Raw genomic sequence first — 19,882 nt, forward strand, 5'->3', positions numbered from 1 at the left:
AACAAATGAATAATAAAACTGACTTATCACACGCAAGTTTAGAAAAGATGGAAGGAATAAATTATACAAAGCATTTTTCTGCATTTCGTATGTAGGATATTTTTAGTAATAAGCCTAAGAGATGTTACTGTTTTGCAAAACCAATAGAACAGAAAAAAACCTTCTGATTTCTCAACCTCTGTACATCAGTTACTTCAAAATTACAATGATATTATTTACCATCTAATCCACTTTATTACCAGAATTCAAGTACTGTACCAAGCAAATGTTCCAATAAAACTTTTACCCTATTCCCAAGAGGAACCATTATCCTATTTCTTTGTGCCAAATACAAGGCCGATTTTTGTAAATTAAAACCTGATTTTCATATAAGCAATAGGAAATATATTTTAACTGAGCTTTGTCCACTCCGTTATGAATTACTCAGGATTCTTAGATGTCTTCTTGTTAAATATAAAAAAAAATGTGAAGACAAAAGAAATCCATCAAAAAGTGAGGAATTTCAATGCTTAGAGCAACGTTACTATTATCCCTTCCAATACACAACATATGCTCTTGTGCTAAAAGATTCCACTGTTTATGATTCTGCACAATAAAGATAATTTACTCATGATAAATTTAACAGAACTCCGCAAAGATGAAAAATAATCTACTTGATTTAAAAAGGTTAAAGCAGCATGGAAGGTATTCAAACCAAATTCAAATATCCTATTCACCAACGAGATCAATGTTATGTTTTTATAAGTAGACAACTTGACAGGAAAGCTCTAGTTCTCCATAACAAAACATTAGGTCATTTTGATGCTTTTGGCAAAACTAACATGGCTACAGATTTGGGTCTTAGGCTATCATCAAGATCATCAGTGTTGTATAAAATCCAGCTGAAGAGGGGGCACTATAAGCACAAAAACTTCAAAATGCCTTTTTTTTTTTTTTTTTAATACAGCTTTGTTCTTTAATGCTGGAAAACTCTATGAACTCTTATCCTGAATGACCTTTAGAATTTTTTTTTAAATAATTTTGTCTTTTTTTTTTAATTAAGTCTTACACATACAATGCACTGCTGTATAGTTCTCAGAGAAAGAGCAAGAAAGAAAAAAAAACCCCACCCAAACCAACATCATAGTAGTTTAAGACATAATCCCAAATAAAATAACAAAGCAATTAGGTGATGAGGAAGAACAGCACAAAATACAAATCATATCCCAGGCAAAACTGAGTCACATCAGTCATTTAGCTTTTTAGACTCAGATAGGGCAACAACAAAACAAAGCTAACTGCAAAATCCAGCTTCAGCGCTTTACAGATTCTTAACTATTGATGACTGGGAGGTAGCCATAAAGTGGAAACTAAAAAATATTTACACAGAAATAACATTAAAGAATGTGATTGCATTCTAGAGCAGTGTTTAGAAACCAAATTAAATTCTAATGAGTAAAACTAAAAAGATTGTACCACAAAATAAGAGCACTTCAAAAATTTTTCAACTTCATAGGCAACCGATCGGAGTGAGATGCCCAGCTATGCACCGTACCGGTAACGTTCATGGAGTTCAAGCACTATAGTATTAGACAACTAAGATGTTAAAGTATTTTATCCAGTTGCACATTATGTAAACACAATTTTCTATCAAAACTGTTGTATTCATGATACTGAATTCAGCAACTGTGCTGCCAGACTGTGGTTTCTGCAGTTAACAGAGTCTAGTCATCTTTTTTTGGTTTAAAACTAAAACCAAAACCTTAGTAATTAGACAAATACTTTCCAAATTAGTTTTCACTCATGTCGCGTCAGACCAAACAAAAAGTACACATCTGAATGCAGCTGCTACATCAAAAAGGGAAGCATATTTAGTTTGTTTCTGTCTCCTAGGTGCAAGGAGGCAAGATAACAAGGCTAGCAGTGAATTACACTGAATACATAATTTAAAAAAACGGAAGTTTGGCAGAAGTTTCCACTGAAATTCAATTTTCCCTGTTAACGGGTCAGTCTCTAATGGTTGTCTCCTAGCAGATATAAGGCAGACAGGATGAAGAGAGATTTCCCCCACTGAAAGAATGGACAACGGAACAGATTTAAAGTAAATGCTAGATGAATGTGTGCCTTCACTAAGCATATACATGCAATAGAATAGCTAAATATAAAAGAACCTGTAAGGATATCTATTTTCATGTGACCCACTCACCAAACTTAATAGAAAAATTAAGAAAAATCTCAAGTAATAGCTGGGTTTACTGTCATGTAACATACACATAACTGTCATGTTACATACACACAATGCAAACAAAGCCAAATGAACAGGTAAACATAAATAGAAACCTACTTTAGGCACTCAAAATAACCCAGAATTTATAGGAATTTTGTTGATTACAAACATGTTTCCTGTTCTCCAGCGTCCATTCTGAGTAGGGAAACAATTTGCTGAAAGATGGGAGAATGAAAAGGACTTTATTTCACATGAAAAGCCAGTAGGGATTTCTAAACAAGCCCAGATGTGTTTCTGCCAGTGGGAGGCCGTGATCTCCGTCACCTTTTCTGTCCGACAGGCATTCTGCCTGCTTGTGTTTGCAGAAAGCTGGCTTGTTCCTGTCAAGTTCCACACCACCTAGAGATGCTGCCAAATCAGAAAAGCTAGTTATACAGCTATCAGCTGGGCTGTCTTCCTTCCAACCTGAAGCACCATTCTTTATAAAAACACACATGATTTGTACTGAGATAATTGTTTTGTTTCCCTTTACTCATATGTTTAGCTGAAGAAAAGGAAAACCAAAGCAATAGACGGAGCTTAAGAATATTACTCAAAGCTGTTGTTGTTCCAGTATGTGTTTCTTAAATCAGTTTGGGTAAATTCAAATGACAAGCATTCACTGGCCTCTTCAACCAGGCTGTCCACACTGTTCAGCTGGACCACACTGAACTCCACAGTGATAACTCCATGGTTTTCCCTGAAAAGCGGGGGGGGGGTTGCACCTCAGAAAGTAAACAGACAACTGAATGTACAATACACATCCGCTTTTTAAAACCAAGGACAAGTTCACATAAAACAACACCGTAATTATAGCTCAGTAATGAAGTGCTTTCTTAAGCTGATGTTACAGCCTCAGCATCACATGCATTTCCAAATTCCTTTGTATTTGGCTGCTAAAAAAAAAAAAAAGGAGGTGACACACTCCCTCCTCGCAGTAATACAATAATAGCACCTTCTTTCCACTGCAGCTATTACACATAAAATACAACCTGTAGCAACACAAGGAGAAATGTTTGACTTGCTAAGAAACAATATGGCATCTCTAAATTCTTTCAATCCATCAAATGGGCATTCATTTATCCTGCACCTGCTCAGACTCTAGTAAAAATCTTTCTTTGCTGTTGTTCAGTTCAACACCTTGAATCAGGGAAGTAAAAGGTCTGGGACCACCAAAAACTGGCCTGTCAACAGCACAACCAAAGCAAACAGACTGATGCTAGGCAGTTTTCCAGAAGGCAGGTTTTTAAAGAAGCCCCACACTATCAAACACATTAGAATCGTGCACTCTAATGGCCACATACAAGTCATCTGAGCAGAACACATCCTACTGATCTGTCAGTACTTGCAAGATCTTAGTGAAAAAATACTACTTTTCTGTTTCTGCTTCTGAAATAAACTGAGGAAGAAGGGGACAACAAAGAAAACACTTCAAAGTTTAAGAAGCTGACTTTATTTAGCACCTTTCTTTTCTTGAGCATGGCAACAAAAAAGTCTACATGGGAGGATATACATGGTGGTTTTACACGCCTGAATGACTAGTACCTTCCATTAATATAAAATTAATTCTAATCTTTTAATGGAATCTTTAAATTAAGCATTACTATTAATTGATCAGGAAATCTTTGCTGCTGAAGCAGCTCCCATCTTGGTACATTTGTTCAGCAAAGGCAGTCATGCGTCTTTCTATATCTAGCTCTTCTGTAGTCACTGGAGATCACATTGGATCTTTCTCACAGATCACTGAGAAAAAACCATGTGTGTCTACAGGAAAGGAAAGCAAATAACTCACACAGTGTTCAATAGCAAAGTCAGTAAACTCAGACAAGAGTAAAACCCTCACTGTCAATTCCAAATACCCACTTTAGCTAATAAACAGATGAAAGTTTATGTAGGGAGAGATTATGACAACTAAATTCTGAAGGTTTGCTTCTTCATTTATGAAACAGAAAAGTAACATTTCACATTCCAAATCTGTTTTTAATAAATGCATGTTTTACATAACAATAAAAACAATTATATTTTGATGTTCATTAGCGATTCAGAAACATGCACAATTCTTCTGGGCAGAAGGGGCTTCTGGTAATGGAGTTCATCACTACATCCACTTACCCGCTATTTGAATATCAGCTTACTTCAGTTTTTAAATCAGAGGATCACATTTGCAAGAAATAGTACATTAAAACAACATCAGAAAGCAAATGCATGAAGTCTGATCACTGCTTCATCTCCTAAGCTATACAGATGTTTATTTGAAAGTAAGGAAGAACATTTCCAAAGTTTACTAGTGCCTGTAGAGTAATGTAACGGCAACTAACAAGAAACCCATCTTTCCAAAACCAGCAAGTTATGGGGACTGTAAAAACAAACAGCTATGTTTATAGCTGAAAGCGATCTTGAATGCTGGAGTTCCTGACACATCTACTGAGTCTGGCTAGCTAAGGTCCAACCACCTTCTTTCAAGACCCTTACGAACACCCCCGCCAATGAAGTAGTTTTGAACTTGAAACTCAAGAAAAGCATGCAATTTCATAGCAATTAAGAATTAACATTCCCAACTTAAATCATACAAGCAAATCTCACAAACGGAAAGGCACAGGTCAGCAGCTGCCAATTCAAACATGGGAATGTCGATTCTGGTGGTCCACCCTCACTTTTGGTGAATAAAACTTCACTGTTTCCCTGTGTCATTTTCAACTATTAGCAAGCAGTGACACTGTGTTAACATGGTTTAGAGTGACATCTTTGAACTGACTAAGAGTCTCAGAAATAGCGATACATTGCCAACAGAGCCTTTCAAAAGACTAAAACAAGTGTGTAAAGGACTCAAGTGAATATGACTGGGTTTGAAATATTGCAGGTCAAAAAAGGACACATTTTTATATGTCTTTTTTAACAGTCAGGAATGACCCAACTACATATTGATTACACTTGAAATAATGAGAAACTACACATATTATTAGGATGGAATGAAAGCATGTTCCTTTTTAAAGTAATACAGATTTATACAAGTGTAGGTATGTTTAAGTGCATGTCAATGAAAAAGCAGTTCAGAGCAGAAAACAGGATTTTTAGTGTAAGAGTTCTGCTGTGCTACAAATGGGTAAATGATTCTAGCAAAGATGGTAAACACCCCAGAGAAATGACAAACTAAGGTTACAATAAAATGCAACTGGTAAAGTCATAACTGCAGACAATCTGAAGAAGAGTAGAGCTAACAGTGAAATGTATTTGCATAATTAGTTCATTCTATTGTCATATTGACTGAAATTTCCTGGTGGGAAAAATGCCTCAGTAGCTTAGAGGTGAAATCTGTAACAACCACCACAGCAAAAAAACCTCCACAACAGCTATTAGTCAAACAGCTGCCACTTCATACTAGAATAGGCTGATCAAATTCTGACAGTTCTGAGCTCTGTAACCTTTTTTTCCACATTTCTTCCCAATTTGTTGTCCTCACAAATCTGTGTTGAGAGACATAACACAAGCAGCTTGACTCCAGCTGGAATGGCAAGCAAAACGGTCTCTCTGGAGTCAGTACTTCCAAAGATGCTCCCACATATGTTCGCACATTCATTTCACTCAAAGAAGTGAAATTAATGTACAAGGAACCAGGATGTATTTCTTCACCTATATGAAATGTATACAGACTATTGACCCAGCCCATTTCTCTCAATATCCACCTATAGCAAACCTGAAATTATGGCTGCACTTCTGAAGGTCGATTCCCTGGCACTAGTGCAGCACATTCCAAAAGGCTGAGATCAACATTCCTTCCTAGAGAGCTTGCTATTGGATTGGTGACTGAAATGAAGAAGGTAGGTGGTGTGCAGAAGCAGACTTGTTAAACAGCTGGCAACATCTGTGTTTCAGCTATTATCACGCATTTACTAACTACAGCCAAAATATTGAGCAATTTTTAGACTTGTAACAGTTTCCACATTCATTTTATTTCCTCCAAACTGTTTTCAGCAAAATATGGTGGTAATAAGGAGAGACAGTAGAAAATACATTTAATTAACACCAATCATTTAATATTTCTTTTGTATCAAAATTAGGCTTCTGATAGTTCAGAATGCCTTCTATTCTGAAGCATCTAGCTGAACAGCAGGAATAGAAATACATAGAACAGAAAATCTTGGTAGTTTCTTCCATGCTTACCCACACTAAGTCATAAAATTCTCAAATCACTTTGTGTAGGTCTCAGCTTAAATATAAATTTATGGTAATGATAATATTGCACAAATCCAAAATCATCACCTGTTACATTCCTTAATAGTTGTAATTTGTTTCCCTGCTGTTTTCTTATCCTGCACAGCTAGTCAGCAAACAGAAACAACACAGCATCATGAAGATGCACTCTATATAAACACCATAAGGTAAGTAACGAATTAAGGATTCTGAAGAGGTCGCTATAAAAATATTAATTACTTTTATTTAAAGACTTTTATTTTCCAGTTTATCGCTAGTGATTTACAAACAGCTAGATCTATCTAGATTGACAAGAAAGACTAAGCCAAAATTTACCTCAGTAAATGATTCTATACAGATTTGAGACAGAAGATATGAAGCTCCATGGCACGAGAGAACAGTAGGTTAACTTCTCACTCATGCGTGGACTCAGACAACTTCAGTCAACATAAGTATGTACATAACTTATCCTATGTACTCCCTAGAATGCCCCATACAATATGGTATCCGTGAAAGCCTGCAATACCTGAACTTCGCAAATCATAAGATCTGATTTTTTTCATTTTAGATATGGAAACAGCCTCACTGACTCACAATACAGGAGACTTAAATCCATGGAATCATTCATATAAATTAAATGGCACTTGGATTTCTGTCTACTTGAAGTAAAGCAAAAAGAACTGGATGCCGAGTTCATTCATCTCAACAAAACTGGCATCACTCCAATTACTTCATGGCATAATTTATAATGTCCCTATACTCTTTCAAAATCTGGTGACTCAGGTGATCAAGAACAGAGCAGCAGATTTTGCGTTCACACTTTCTCAAAATAATTTTTTTATGAAACAGACACTAACACGCAGTGCTGGATATGAAATACTTATTTTTTGATGTATGACAAACCGACATTTCCAAACACCATTAATTCACATATGTGATTGTGAATTCTGTGTATTAAACGATCTTCAAAATTTTGTTTCTGAAATACCCATATATACCCATATATATATCAGATATTGCATCTCAAAGCTTCACCCTCCATAAACTTACATACAAAGATTTACTTGAAATACACTCTGTAAAACAAACAAAACCCCCAAACCAACAAACTGTTAAAGGGAAACTAGGATAAAGTCAAATAAACTAATTTAAAAAGGCACACTGTGTTGCTAATAACTTAATAAAAGCAAGAATAAAGGCCAGGAAAGCCACTTGCAAAACTTAATTTCTTAAATGGTATAACAAGAAATTTCTCCTGCACTTCCGTGGGTCAGAAGAAATACACCAGCACTTAACTGTGTCTTGCAACAGTACACTGATTAATTCACAAAATTTTAACACACAAAATGAAAAAAATCCTATCTAGTTGATCTAATAAATGGAGTTTGCAAACTGAAAGATTACCCAAATTAAAACCTGTGTGCTTATAAGGCTGTAGTTTACATCCCTGCTCTCATTACACTTTCTAATAAGCACAGACAATCATAACATTAAGTTGAATCCTACCTGAAAACCTACACTTTTCAGCAGCCAGTTCATCCTAGTACTACACTAAACCATAGTTCAGAGGAAAGAATCAGTCTTCAGGTGAAATTACATGAGATCAGTGAGCCTTAAAGGTCCCGCTCTTCTTGCCTGATCCTAGCCACATGGCACCGTTCCTCAGATCAGCTATGCACATTTGTGAAATCCTTCACTGCATATTAAGCTGCATGAAGTCAGATAGTTATCTGTGGGTTAGTGAGCTGAATGGCTTCACAGAAGGTATCCAACAAAGGACAGGGAAAAAAAATTCAAGATGGAAGGTGAGACCTCTCCTATTTTGCATTAAAAAGCCAGTAGATTAGCTCTTAGTTTCTCATCAATATAATTTTCTGAAGAATGTGGGAAAGAAAAATCCTGAAAACACCTAAATACCACCCTTGCCCACCCCTGCTCACAATAGCATGTGAAATCCAATAGGATTAGAGAACAGCATGAGGCTGTAGGCTTTCTACAGGTTGGAAGACAACTTTATGGCTATAAATAGTAACCAGCACATTTAACTGCCAAACGCCTTTAAACAGCTTGTCTTTAAGGCAAACCAACAACTACAGTAAAAACAAAACAATTTTATTGACAAAACTAAGTTAGATAAAATGCATTAACTTACTGAATCCAGAAAGCAGAGATAGGTTCCTGAGCTCTGAATTACTGCCTGATTTTTAGCAAATCCAACTGTTGAAAACACAAAGATAAAATTATGCAGTAGTTTTTAATGTTTGGGGTTTTTTTTAAAAAAAATCTTACTACAGTCAGGAATAGATGAAAGAAAATACAAAAATCAGTATCAGGCAAAGTACACAATTTTTCCGTACTTAAACCAAGGTAAATATTTAAATAGTATACCTATTTCAGTCGTCTTCTTTAAGTGATTATCAGTTGTAGGTGTCAGAATTCTGCCACCAAGTAGAATTAGACTACTTTTGCTAGCCCTCCATACAGACAAAACATGCAATACATATTGTGAAGGGTCCAGCTACCTAAGGTTCACATCCAGTACCTCAGATCACAGAATCACAGAATGCTGTAGGTTGGAAGGGACCTTTAAAGGTCATCTAGTCAAACCCCCTGCAATAATTCAGATGCTGAAAACCCTTGGCTGTATATACATTCATCTCAAGTCATAGCAAATAGTAACAAATCATAAAAAGGCAAAGAAAGAACAAGAGATTGCTAGGCAATTTGTTCTTCCCATCAGGGGGCCAGGTCCTCAGAAGAACTCAAAAAAAGTTATGTTCCATTATGCTTGTTAAATACAAAGTACGGAAATACAAAAACTTCATGCGCCATTTATGAATGGCTCATGTAATGCAGAGGGGAGCCAAAGCAGAACAGTATTATGTACACGGAGCACAAATCCAGCTTATTTATACTATAACACGTTATACCATCTATGGAAGACCACATTGAAATATAAATCCAGTCAAACGACAACATTGGCATCTTGGGGTCTTGTAGTTTCTGACACCTTGACGCTTGTTGAACCTTTTACCAAGCCATTTCAGACAGTTGAGCCAGAAGAAACCTTTTTTGTCAGCTTAATTTCTGAAGCAGATGACAGCACTGGAAGGTCAAACAAATGGCCAAAAAAAGGAGGGGGATCAGGAATACATCGCCCAGGGTAAGGATGGGACTGCAACAACCAGCAATACGATGAACTCAGCTTACCACTGAGATACATCTGCAAGGTAAGAGTGTTTACCTAGGATAATTGTCATATGTAGACAAGGTCTACCCAAGAACATTCTGGTCTTTGAGTTCTTCTCCTGGGCAACATAATAAGAAAAGACCATGCTATATCCAGTGTTACTCCAAGAAACGCTACATGAATTTCTCTTAGTCATATATGTAACATTTAAGTTTTGTTTAAAGTCTTTATGGAACCAAGTCAGGGAATCCAGCAAAAGATTGCTCTGACATGCAAAATGACGTGAAGGTATGCAATACTGTGGGGTTTTTATTCTTTAATGGGAAAATTGGAGACATAAAGCCAGAAAATTTCACTATGAAGCGGAGCAGGGTAATTTTAAATAATATTATCCCTAAAGTTCCTGATTTTGCATTTGAAAAAAGCAGACTTCTCTAATTCTCTACTTTTTTTTTTATGTGACATAGGTTTAAGTTTGCTAAGGAAACAAATTTCACTGGGCTCAAAGGGTCACTTAGTTTTAACACACATGCTTCTTGGCTATTTTGCTGAGTTGTCCAAGTACAGAAAAAGACTTATGACTGCATTTCCTACTGCCTCAAAGGAACATTATGTTAACTACCAACAGAACACTACTAATAAAGGCTCTTCCTTATAATCATGTTATTCTTTTCTTATGTAGTACAAGTATTTTAATCCTCACCTTCCCTTCATCATGGGTTTGTTGGATTTACGCTCTTACAGTATATTTACATATTACTCGTTCTACACATATGAATATCTAATATCACATATACCGTTACTCTCATTCTTCTTCCTATTGGCAATAAAAAAGCAGCTGGCAAAGTCAGTAAGTAGCTACCACAACAGCAGAGCTGATCCTGGCATGAGCAGTTATAGTGGGAAACAACTGATGCAAGTTAGCAGGTCTGGGCATGCCGAACAAGCAAAACCCTAATGCTGTGGAGGTCCCTGTTAAAGCAAGAGGTAAAACAACAGGATAGAACTAAATTTGCCCAACATCAGACAAATCAGTACTCCCATACATCATTACCAGCTGTAAACCAGCCTGTACTTACATTTCAGTGCTGTCATTACTACACCCCAATATTTCAACAACCTTCAGTAGAAAATAATTAAGTACTAGGAATCGACAATGCAGGAAAAAAGTGAAGGAGACTCAAAGGCAACTACAAGATGACAATTATATTACTCTATGAACTTTCTGAAATATTTCAGATCTCATTTTCAAATACCTCACTTTAATTTTTAATATTTGTGATGACAAAAGGTTGGGAAATATTTCTTTCTCGGATTAAGCCAGAAACCATCCGGAAGCGTTTCATATACCAGCTATTTTTTTAGAGGGGAGAGAAGAAAATACACATATTTTAAGAACTGTTAATAAGAGAGATATAACTCCCTGCAGAAGAAACTATATATTAAAAATTGTTTCACCACAACAAATCCTATGTTTGGCATGAGTAAAAAATTTTCTTTAATATTACTCTACTGAAGAAAATCAAATGTTTGTGCCAGGTCTCTGAGTTTTGTAAGGCCTGCTTACTTGGTGAAAAGAGCTTGTTACCATGGTTACAGCCGTAAAAACTTAAGCCTCAGTGAGATATTAACATTCCTCACTCTTGGAAAGAAAAAGGTTTCCTTTTTTTAGGCAAGTGACCCTTTCTTTTTTCCTAGGTTCCCCCCCTTTCTTTTACATGTTAGAAAAGAATCAGAAATAAATCCTAATCTTGTGTAAATAGTTGAAGATGTGAAGCCTGACTAGTACATTGTTTCTGTACTAAAGCATCTTCTTTTAAAGGAAAGACTCCTTACAGTTGTAACTAGTCCTTAACATAATAAAAGTAAATCACTGAAAGCAAACAAATACTATGGATTTCAAGTAACCTGCTCCTAAAATGTAACAACCGTGAAGAAAAGATGTCCTCATTTTAATGGTGACCCGAGACTGACTTCCACATGAATAAGCTTGGTTTTGTTGTTTTAGAAGAACTATGCATTTCATACTATTATTTAAAACAATGCTCACAGCTGCATTCGCCCACCCCCAATTTATTAAAGATTTGTTCAGGTTTCAGCTATCCCTACACTGACAAATGCACATTAAACCAAAAAATAATCTGACATACCCCTAATGGCACAATATACTCCTTGTAGTTCACAACTTGAACTCAGCTTTAGGTTCAGTTTCCTGATGTGCAAAGGTGAACTGGCTTCAGAATCCTAACATAAATTATTGTCACAACATTGCACCTGTGTGTTCTTGCAAACTAAAAACTAGTTTATACACAACTAATACAACACTCTATTAGGAACAAGACTTTATACATAGAAAATGGCTTCTAAAAATGGAAAATAAATGATATAACAAGATAGTATTAACAAAAAAAATTGGTAACCCACTTTCCTAACTACCATAATTAACAACCTCTGGTATTACACTTTGACTTGAGAAATTGCAACCCACTTTGCTTCTAGATCATCAACTACTAAGAGAAGTAAGATCTGAAAGGAGACTGATCAACCAATAGTTGTGGAGTGGGAGAAGATAGATAAATTTCCAGGAATACAAGCCATTCTTGACATCGCTGAACTCCAGCTTAATCAGTTACTCAAAAGAGAAAAATTCCCTTTACAAACCTTGCCTGTCTTCTGTCATCACCAGCTCAATAATGCTAATATTACTAGTTGCACTGTCAAAACAACACCATTTCATGCTAGAGATATTGAAATACTGAAAATATTTATAGTAACAGTTATGCTGTGTTACTTCAGTTACTTCAGTCTGACAACTGTTTGAAAAGCCTTAAAGAAGTCTGTAGTCAAAAGAAATTACAGTAAATAAAGCCAGGGGCTATACCACGTTGTAGATGAATTCAGTGGACAAACTCCAATTCATTTGTGTGTTTCAACAAGGGAATGAAAATTAAGCCTTCTGAAACAGAACCTGGCTTTTTCATAAGATCATCATTTTGAGGAGACTGTAATAAGCCTAGGTCTCTTTCCAGTTACAAACAGGACATTTTGTTAGAAACCAGAAACTGACCAGCTTTTGTGTTACAGTGTTTCCAAAGTGGGTCTTTTAAGTGAGATAACTTAAAAGACACAAATTTGCTGTTCTGCTTGTTTTGTCCTGTTGGTCTCCAGGACACAGGTATGATCTTCCAATTTCACTGCCATTCAACACCAGGTTCTTCAAAAAGCAATAGACTTTTATTCCTGTTTTACATTTTTGCAAGCTTGTCTGCTAAAAAACCCTGCATGTGAAACAGCTGAAACAAGCAGCTGAAACAAGCAAAACTAAAACCGTTAGAGATATTTGTCTGTTACCTCCTCCAGTGGATAAATGTAATTCGCGTTGACATGTAAATCAAGAGGGAATCACACCATACGCTTATCTGGTACCTCACTAAACATATTGTTTTACCCTTTGTGCAAAAACTTTGGAGTTTAATGAGAATTTTTTGCTCACATCAAAAATTTCTCGAAATCTCTGTTTTGATCTGATTAAAGGGATATAAAAATGTATTTTGTTCTATTTCAGGGTCTATTCTAAAATACTGAAAGATATTTACTTTTTAAGCATTTATGTAAGAAATGTGGGATTTCTTTTTTCTTAAAACCCATCTCTGTATTTACTTTTTAAGTATTTATGTAAGAAATGTGGGATTTCTTTTTTCTTAAAACCCATCTCCTGAAGATAAATCAGGTATCCAAAAGCCACAGTAAAACTGTAAGCACTAACAACACTGTGTATGCTACAATTAAACAAAATTCTTTTGCAGAGTAGAACACAAGTGTTAAGCCAAGTTCTTCTTTCCTGGACATATAAACAAATTCCTCAGAGCCATTGTACAGAGCCATTCTACAAAATCAACAGGACCAAATTAAAAAAAATGAATTAGTTTTGAAACTGATAGCTCTGGAAAACAATGTGTTAGGTTTTTTCCTTTGCAATGCAAGTGGCTACAAAGATGCTTTTCAAACTAAAAAACAGACGATGCCTATGATAACAGCCTAACTCAAAAAAATCACTACTAAGCTACATACCGCCTCGAGGTTGGGATGAATCATTACTACCAATGACCACTGAAACACCAGCATCTTCCAACTTGATCTTCCATTTTTCAATTATTTCAGCTGAACCATCCTAGAAAAAAGATGACATAGATGCAGCTATTTTAATTTGTATGGTGAACAAAACTAAAAATTCCTGTCAGACAGTATTTACTTGGATAGTATTTTAAATAAGGACTGAAACATACCTTACTGGCATCATTAAAAACTGACAGCTCCATGGTTTCTTTAAAATCTTGCTCCCAAACCGACTTCAAGCATTCATCTAACCAGCATTCACTATTGTGAACAGGCACAATGACAGACTATAAAAAGAACAAACAAAGATCCAAATATATGTTAGTAAGCACTATTTTTGTTTACTTACAGTATAAGAATATTCATTAAAAATGGGAAGCATCACAAAAAATGCATCTTAAAAATACAAAAGTAGGCAAAGATCCTTTATTGTCATTACAAATATGTGATTCACTTTCCTCTCTACCAAACTTTTTTTTTTTTCTGAGTTCTACAAGATGGCTTTTGGTAGATGTCCAAGGAAACAAGAGACTACAGAACCAAAAATGCTAGCAAAACATCTATAACACCACATTAACCTGTTCCTAGCATTCCTGCGTTTCTTAAAACACTCTATGTCATCCATTAATGCATCTTACTCATCAATTTTTCTTTAGGCTTGCTGCCTAAATGGAGATGCTCATGTACAGAGCCTGTATGCTTGAGCTGGAGCTCTAGCCAAGTTTTTAAAATGATTCTATCTAAAACTGCTATTAAGCATTTTAGAAGATGACATATGGCATAGTTCCATAGTCAACCATTTCAATTGCAGGCTTGCCTATTGTAGCCTCTATTGGTTCAGCCACATATATGCAAAGCATGAAAACTTATCTGAAATATTTTAAAATCAGTTAGAAATCAGAGATGATTTCTCTGTTCAGTTACTCACTATTGTTCGAATTACCCCCCAAAACCCAACAATTCTTTCTCAGAAAAGAATACATTCCATTCACAGAATGCAAAGTCCTAAAAAATTAGCACAGTAACACTCTGGCTATGCTTGTAAAGGGAGAGGCCAAACCCATACCTGTTAAGATTGCTTATAGATGGGGAACTTAAGGCAAAGAGCCTAAGTAATGTAAAAAGTCTCATGGGACATTCTAAGAAGTTCCTAGAAACAGAACTTAAAACTCTATATCTTGTGGTGCAACCATAAATACATAGTTTAAAGAATCAGAGGATTATTTCCTATTGTAAGCATGCAAGAATCTTAAGAAACAAAATACAAGAATACTGAAATTGAATTATTCAAGATTTAGTGACATGTGAGCACATGTACGAGGTGTGAATACATGTAAATGCATGCATTAGTAGGCAGATTTTATGGACATTGATAAGTATATTTTTTGGTTTTTAGGGTAGGATGTATGTACATGCAGGTATTACAGAGTGTGATGTACGGTACAATGAATAACAAATAAGAAACTTAACACTTCACAGCAAAATAAAAAACCCTATACTTGTCTAAAATGAATGATCATCTTGATTTTTGGCAGGATGCTATAAGAGGAAAAAGGGGTATATAAAAAAGGTAGGAGGAAAGCTATCTAAAATTTTAAGCAAAGCAGGTCTTTGACTTGTGTTTTGGAGAGTAAAATAAGTAAAATAAGGAGAAATAGAAAATAAAAACGTGAAATTGACTACCAAATAATTATAATTACAAAATACAGACAAAAAATATTTCAGAACTGTCTTAGATTAGTACTTTGAGATTAAAAAAATAAGCAAAAATCTGAGTTTCTACACCAATATATTGAATTTACTCAGGATTTTAATATCCTTTATGTCTAGATGGCAATTAAAATAAGACCCTACACATTCACACTAATCCATTTTACACATTTAGAAAGAAAACAAAACGTTCTCCGATCCTTCCAATGACTATATAAACTAGCTACAGTTTTGCACATCCAGAAAAATCAATGATTTCCCAATCTGTCTTCTAATTAACTTTAGTAAAAATTTGACTATGCCATCACAAGCTAGTTTGATATTGGCTTGAAAACTGCAAAACTGGAACTTCCTTGGTTTTTTTCCATGTACTCCTGTTTTAAGTCAGGACAGCAGTACAAAATATCAAGATTATGTTTGCACCTCTCTTTAGGTTTAACTGAAAGCAGAAAAAACAGTACTTTAACGGCAGAACATATAAAACAATCCACAGATACCCGATGGCACTAAGGTACTCCGAACTCAACAAAACAACTTGTATTAGCATGCTCCTAAAAACATTACTGTGAGCAAGTTCTGCTTCCACCGTACTGTCACAACAATGTTGAGCTAGATGCCTGCCAAAAATAAGGTACAGTGCTGATGGCACTTCTGTGTAAAACCTGAAAATTTAACAAATCCACAGAAATAATTGTACACAGCGATATAGTTAAATACCAAGAGTACTGCTAACATCGTATACTAAGGATTCCTTCAGTTCTACCATTCTTACTTGGTTTACTGGTTTTCTGTGTTGTTTTGTTTTGGGTTTGTTTGTTTGTTTGTTTGTGGGTTTTTTTAAGGCAAAGATAAGTTAAAAACTGCAGAGCTATATTTTCATTTCTATGTTTGTAGCCTGGTTTAAAAGTTAGAGTCGGTACTTGTCCTGAACTAGCCATTCATGAATTGGCCTTTAGTATCGTGTGACTGTATCAGAATGCTTCAGTCTTGTTGGTTTATTTAAAAAGGGAAAAACATGAACCAGGGCACAATTTCACTTACAGGTGCAGATTCGTAGTAAAAAAAACCAGCTGGTAGTAACCTCAAGAGACAGCGTCTATTTCTTCTGTCCCAAAACAAGATCAACTGCAGTTGCATCATCGCTGACAAACCATAATCTCCAGGAACAAAACTACCAGCCTTGCTAAGGCAATCACTAACAGCAGGCGTACGAGACCTGGAATACAGTTTTCCCAAAGTCTGAAGTCCTTTTGCTGCAGTTTATGCCAACTACTGCTTTCCAATCCCAACACAGACTATTACTCGAGTTCTCTTTGCAATTCTCTGGTTCTCTTCTTCATGTGTTTGAAGACTGCTACCATAATAGTGAACTACAGAAACATGCATAAAGCTCTTTCTAAGTGATTTTGGGTCAATAAAGGGAAATAAATTGCAAACAACTGCTGTATTTTTGTCATTACAAAATCAACTGAGTGATAACTGAGTCAGAATTGGATTTGAGCATTGTGACACTACCTGGTTGTCCCTGAATTTCACACATTCTAGAGTAAGACCTGAAGTGATTTTAGTTATTTTTAGTAATGCAGTTTTGCCATCGCTAAGCTGAAGATGATGATTCTTGACTTTGCTGCAAAATAAATGTTGATGTGTGGCAAAAACGACAGAATGTGAAATGGTTAACAGGTAGTTCAACGCCCTTTCTTCTACAAATCAATTACTCTACCAAAAAAATCCCTTCCTCCGTCAGCTAGACCACTGGAAAACAATACATCAATCACAAGACTGGAGAAAACTAGAGAAATGCGATGTTTTTAAAAAGCGTCAGAAACTGCACAACTGAATGTTTTGCATGCAAGAAATCCCTCATTTCTGGCATGACCACCGTCATCCTCTACTAAGAATATACATATATCTGATAAACAGCTCGAAAGTGAAAACTTCTTTTCAGTTTCCACAAATTTCAGTTTAAGTAGACTCCATCCTGCTTCCATGTCTGAATGCAGAAAATAAATGGAAAAAATAATTTCAACAGTGCTGATGGTTTTCTAAAAGTCAGAAGCTGTTATTTGTGAATGAAGTTTTCTTATGAGTCATTATTCCAAACCATTTAGAAACTCACGACTGTTGGCAGAAACATACTAGTTTTGTCAAATCTCGTATCTGGGATACTTTAAATAAACACAGAGCGATTTCCAGGCCACAAACTTTGATCTGCCTTTAGGATCTGAGACTCCTGTGAGGTTGTGAATCGGTTTTACCTGCCCATTGATCTGTGCGTTTCTGCTTTTCAGATAGTCTGTCTCGATCTCAACTGCTGCCAAACCGCACCAGTTGTACGTGTGTAAATTTGTAAAAAAAGTGCTTTACACAAAACCAAACAAAACAACACCGTCACAGGGAGTAACAAAAGTATGAAGAGTGGTACGAAAATTTTAAAACTATCTTTTCAAACTCCGTGTAACCGAGCACGCCCGGGCTGTGAGGAGAAGCAGCGCAGCCGCCAGGCCTGGAACCCCCCCGCTGCAAACCCGCGCCCAGCCCAGGCCCAGCACCGCGGGGCCGCCCCCCTCCCGCCGCCGCCTCACACGTACCACCTGCACGGCGCCGCCTCTCCCCGCCTCCGCCATGGCCGCCTCCGCCCCACGGGGAGGAAGGGGGGCCGCTCGCCCCGTAACGCCCGCGAAGGAGCCGGAGCTGCTGGCCGGGCGGGGAGGCGGTTTTGGGGGAACTGCCCCCTGCCCCCCTCAGGGCAGGCCGCCAGCCCGCCTGACGGCCCGGCACCGAGCCCCAGCGGGAGGAACAACCATAGATGAGGCGGCTGGCAGGGCCGGAAGCGCCGCCGCCGCGGTGCGCGACAGTCTAGGGCAGCGGGGAGCAGCGAGGCGCTGAGGCGGGGGCGCGCGCCGCGCTTCCAGGGCGCCCCTGGCACGGAGGCGTTCGCCGAGGCACCCCTGTCGGGACAGAGGGATGGCTGTCTCGACATGGGCGGCTGGGCAGCTGTGTGGCCGTTCTAAATCACTGCCCCTCGCTGGGTGCGCGGTGTCACCTCCGGCGCTCCCCCGGCCTGGCTCGGGGTGTGCTGCCCAGGCCGTGGCGAGGCTGAGGGCCCTGTCTGAGGGCACCGAGTTCTTAAAATAAAAAGTGCCTGCAGTTTCCCGCTTGTTCTCTAATTCTGTTTTTCACTTGTGTGTCTCCAGTTGGCACTTTTCTTCATCAAGACTGCTCTGTCCAGTGCTATCAGTGCCTTTTCTTGTTTTTTAATAACCTTTAAAAATGAGATAATATTTGATGGTGGCAATGATATCAGTATTGATAGTTTACTTACTGAAACTGTGCTTGTGCAACCACTTATTCCCCTGAAAGTTCACAACTAAAAGGGATCGCAAGACCAGGCCCTATACAGCAACCTATTCAGAATTTTTAAAATTTGCACAAAGCAATCTTTGTTGAGCAAAATCCTGAGATTATCCCTTGTTTATCTGAAGAGCCTGTTAAACAGCTAGACAATTCAAGAAGCAAACAGAGCAGAGTTATCTTAAAATGTTCGTTGGCACACAAATCTGAGAGCTGAGGAGGTGAGGAAGACAGCCAAGCAGTAATTCACCCTCAGAATCTATTTCAAATTATCTACACAGCTTTTCTCCATCCAGCCCGAGTTTTAATCTTTCTGTGAACAGCACTGCTAAATATGATCATTTCTTTTTCTGGTGACAAAGGCTGCTAGCACTTTTATGTTGCCTGCATGCCTTGCTTTATCTAGGAAAGTGTAGCTGAGTATTGCTTTACTCATGCTGAACCAAACAAAAGTCCTAGTCAGGGCCCAGCACCTCATTATGCGAAGCAGTGCACAAAATGCAGAGCAAACCCTATGCTTCCTTCCCCAAGGAAAACAGAGAACCAATCAAAACCACCAGAAATGTTTTCTTGGTTATATTCTGCAGCTGATCACAGAGGGTAATTAAATACAAGCATCTCCTTAAAATGTGATTTTCATTTGGGGGGGAATCTGGGCAGACTTTTGAAGGCCCACAAGCATGCAAGAACAATCCAGTGGGATTTTCAGTGCAACCTAGGCGTCTAGCTCCATCATGAGCGTCATTACCTACTGGCTTTTGAAAATCTAGCAGGCATTTCTGTGTTCTTGGGCAACTAAATAGTTTTCAAAATATAGTCCATTGTTTCAGTGCCTATTCCTCTTTCATGTGGGTCAGAATGGAAAGCAACCTCCTAATGGAGGAGGACATGACATACTCGGAAGCAAGCAAAAGCAATTTGCTCCTAGTTGCACTTCCAATTGCTCTACTGAAACATTTTTTGGAATGCTAGGTCAAAGCACACAAAGCAGTTCTTACAGCTAAAAGCATTACAGAACCAGAGATAATTCTCATCATACTAGCTTTTATTTCTGATAAAACAATATCTTGATCATT

The 19,882-nt window shown here is 37.3% G+C and overlaps 1 protein-coding gene across 2 annotated transcripts in view; it reads right to left on the bottom strand.

The window, feature by feature from the left end:
* Positions 1-18,576, bottom strand: part of B3GNTL1 (UDP-GlcNAc:betaGal beta-1,3-N-acetylglucosaminyltransferase like 1) — a 132,710-nt gene extending 114,134 nt beyond the window's left edge. The window contains exons 1-4 of one of the 2 annotated variants that reach the window (XM_055794774.1): positions 18,044-18,576; positions 13,913-14,029; positions 13,698-13,797; positions 8,589-8,653 (exon numbers count right to left, since the gene is read on the bottom strand). In XM_055794774.1, coding sequence (XP_055650749.1) covers positions 8,589-8,653; positions 13,698-13,797; positions 13,913-14,029; positions 18,044-18,079 — 318 coding nt within the window. In that variant the 5' untranslated portion in view covers positions 18,080-18,576. Of the gene's footprint in view, positions 1-8,588; positions 8,654-13,697; positions 13,798-13,912; positions 14,030-18,043 lie in introns of those variants that run through there. The other variant, XM_055794775.1, reaches the window with a different exon arrangement.
* Positions 18,577-19,882: the final 1,306 nt, after the last annotated feature.

This window comes from Falco peregrinus, chromosome 2 (assembly GCF_023634155.1).
Source record: "Falco peregrinus isolate bFalPer1 chromosome 2, bFalPer1.pri, whole genome shotgun sequence".
In the NCBI taxonomy this organism is placed as follows: domain Eukaryota; kingdom Metazoa; phylum Chordata; class Aves; order Falconiformes; family Falconidae; genus Falco; species Falco peregrinus.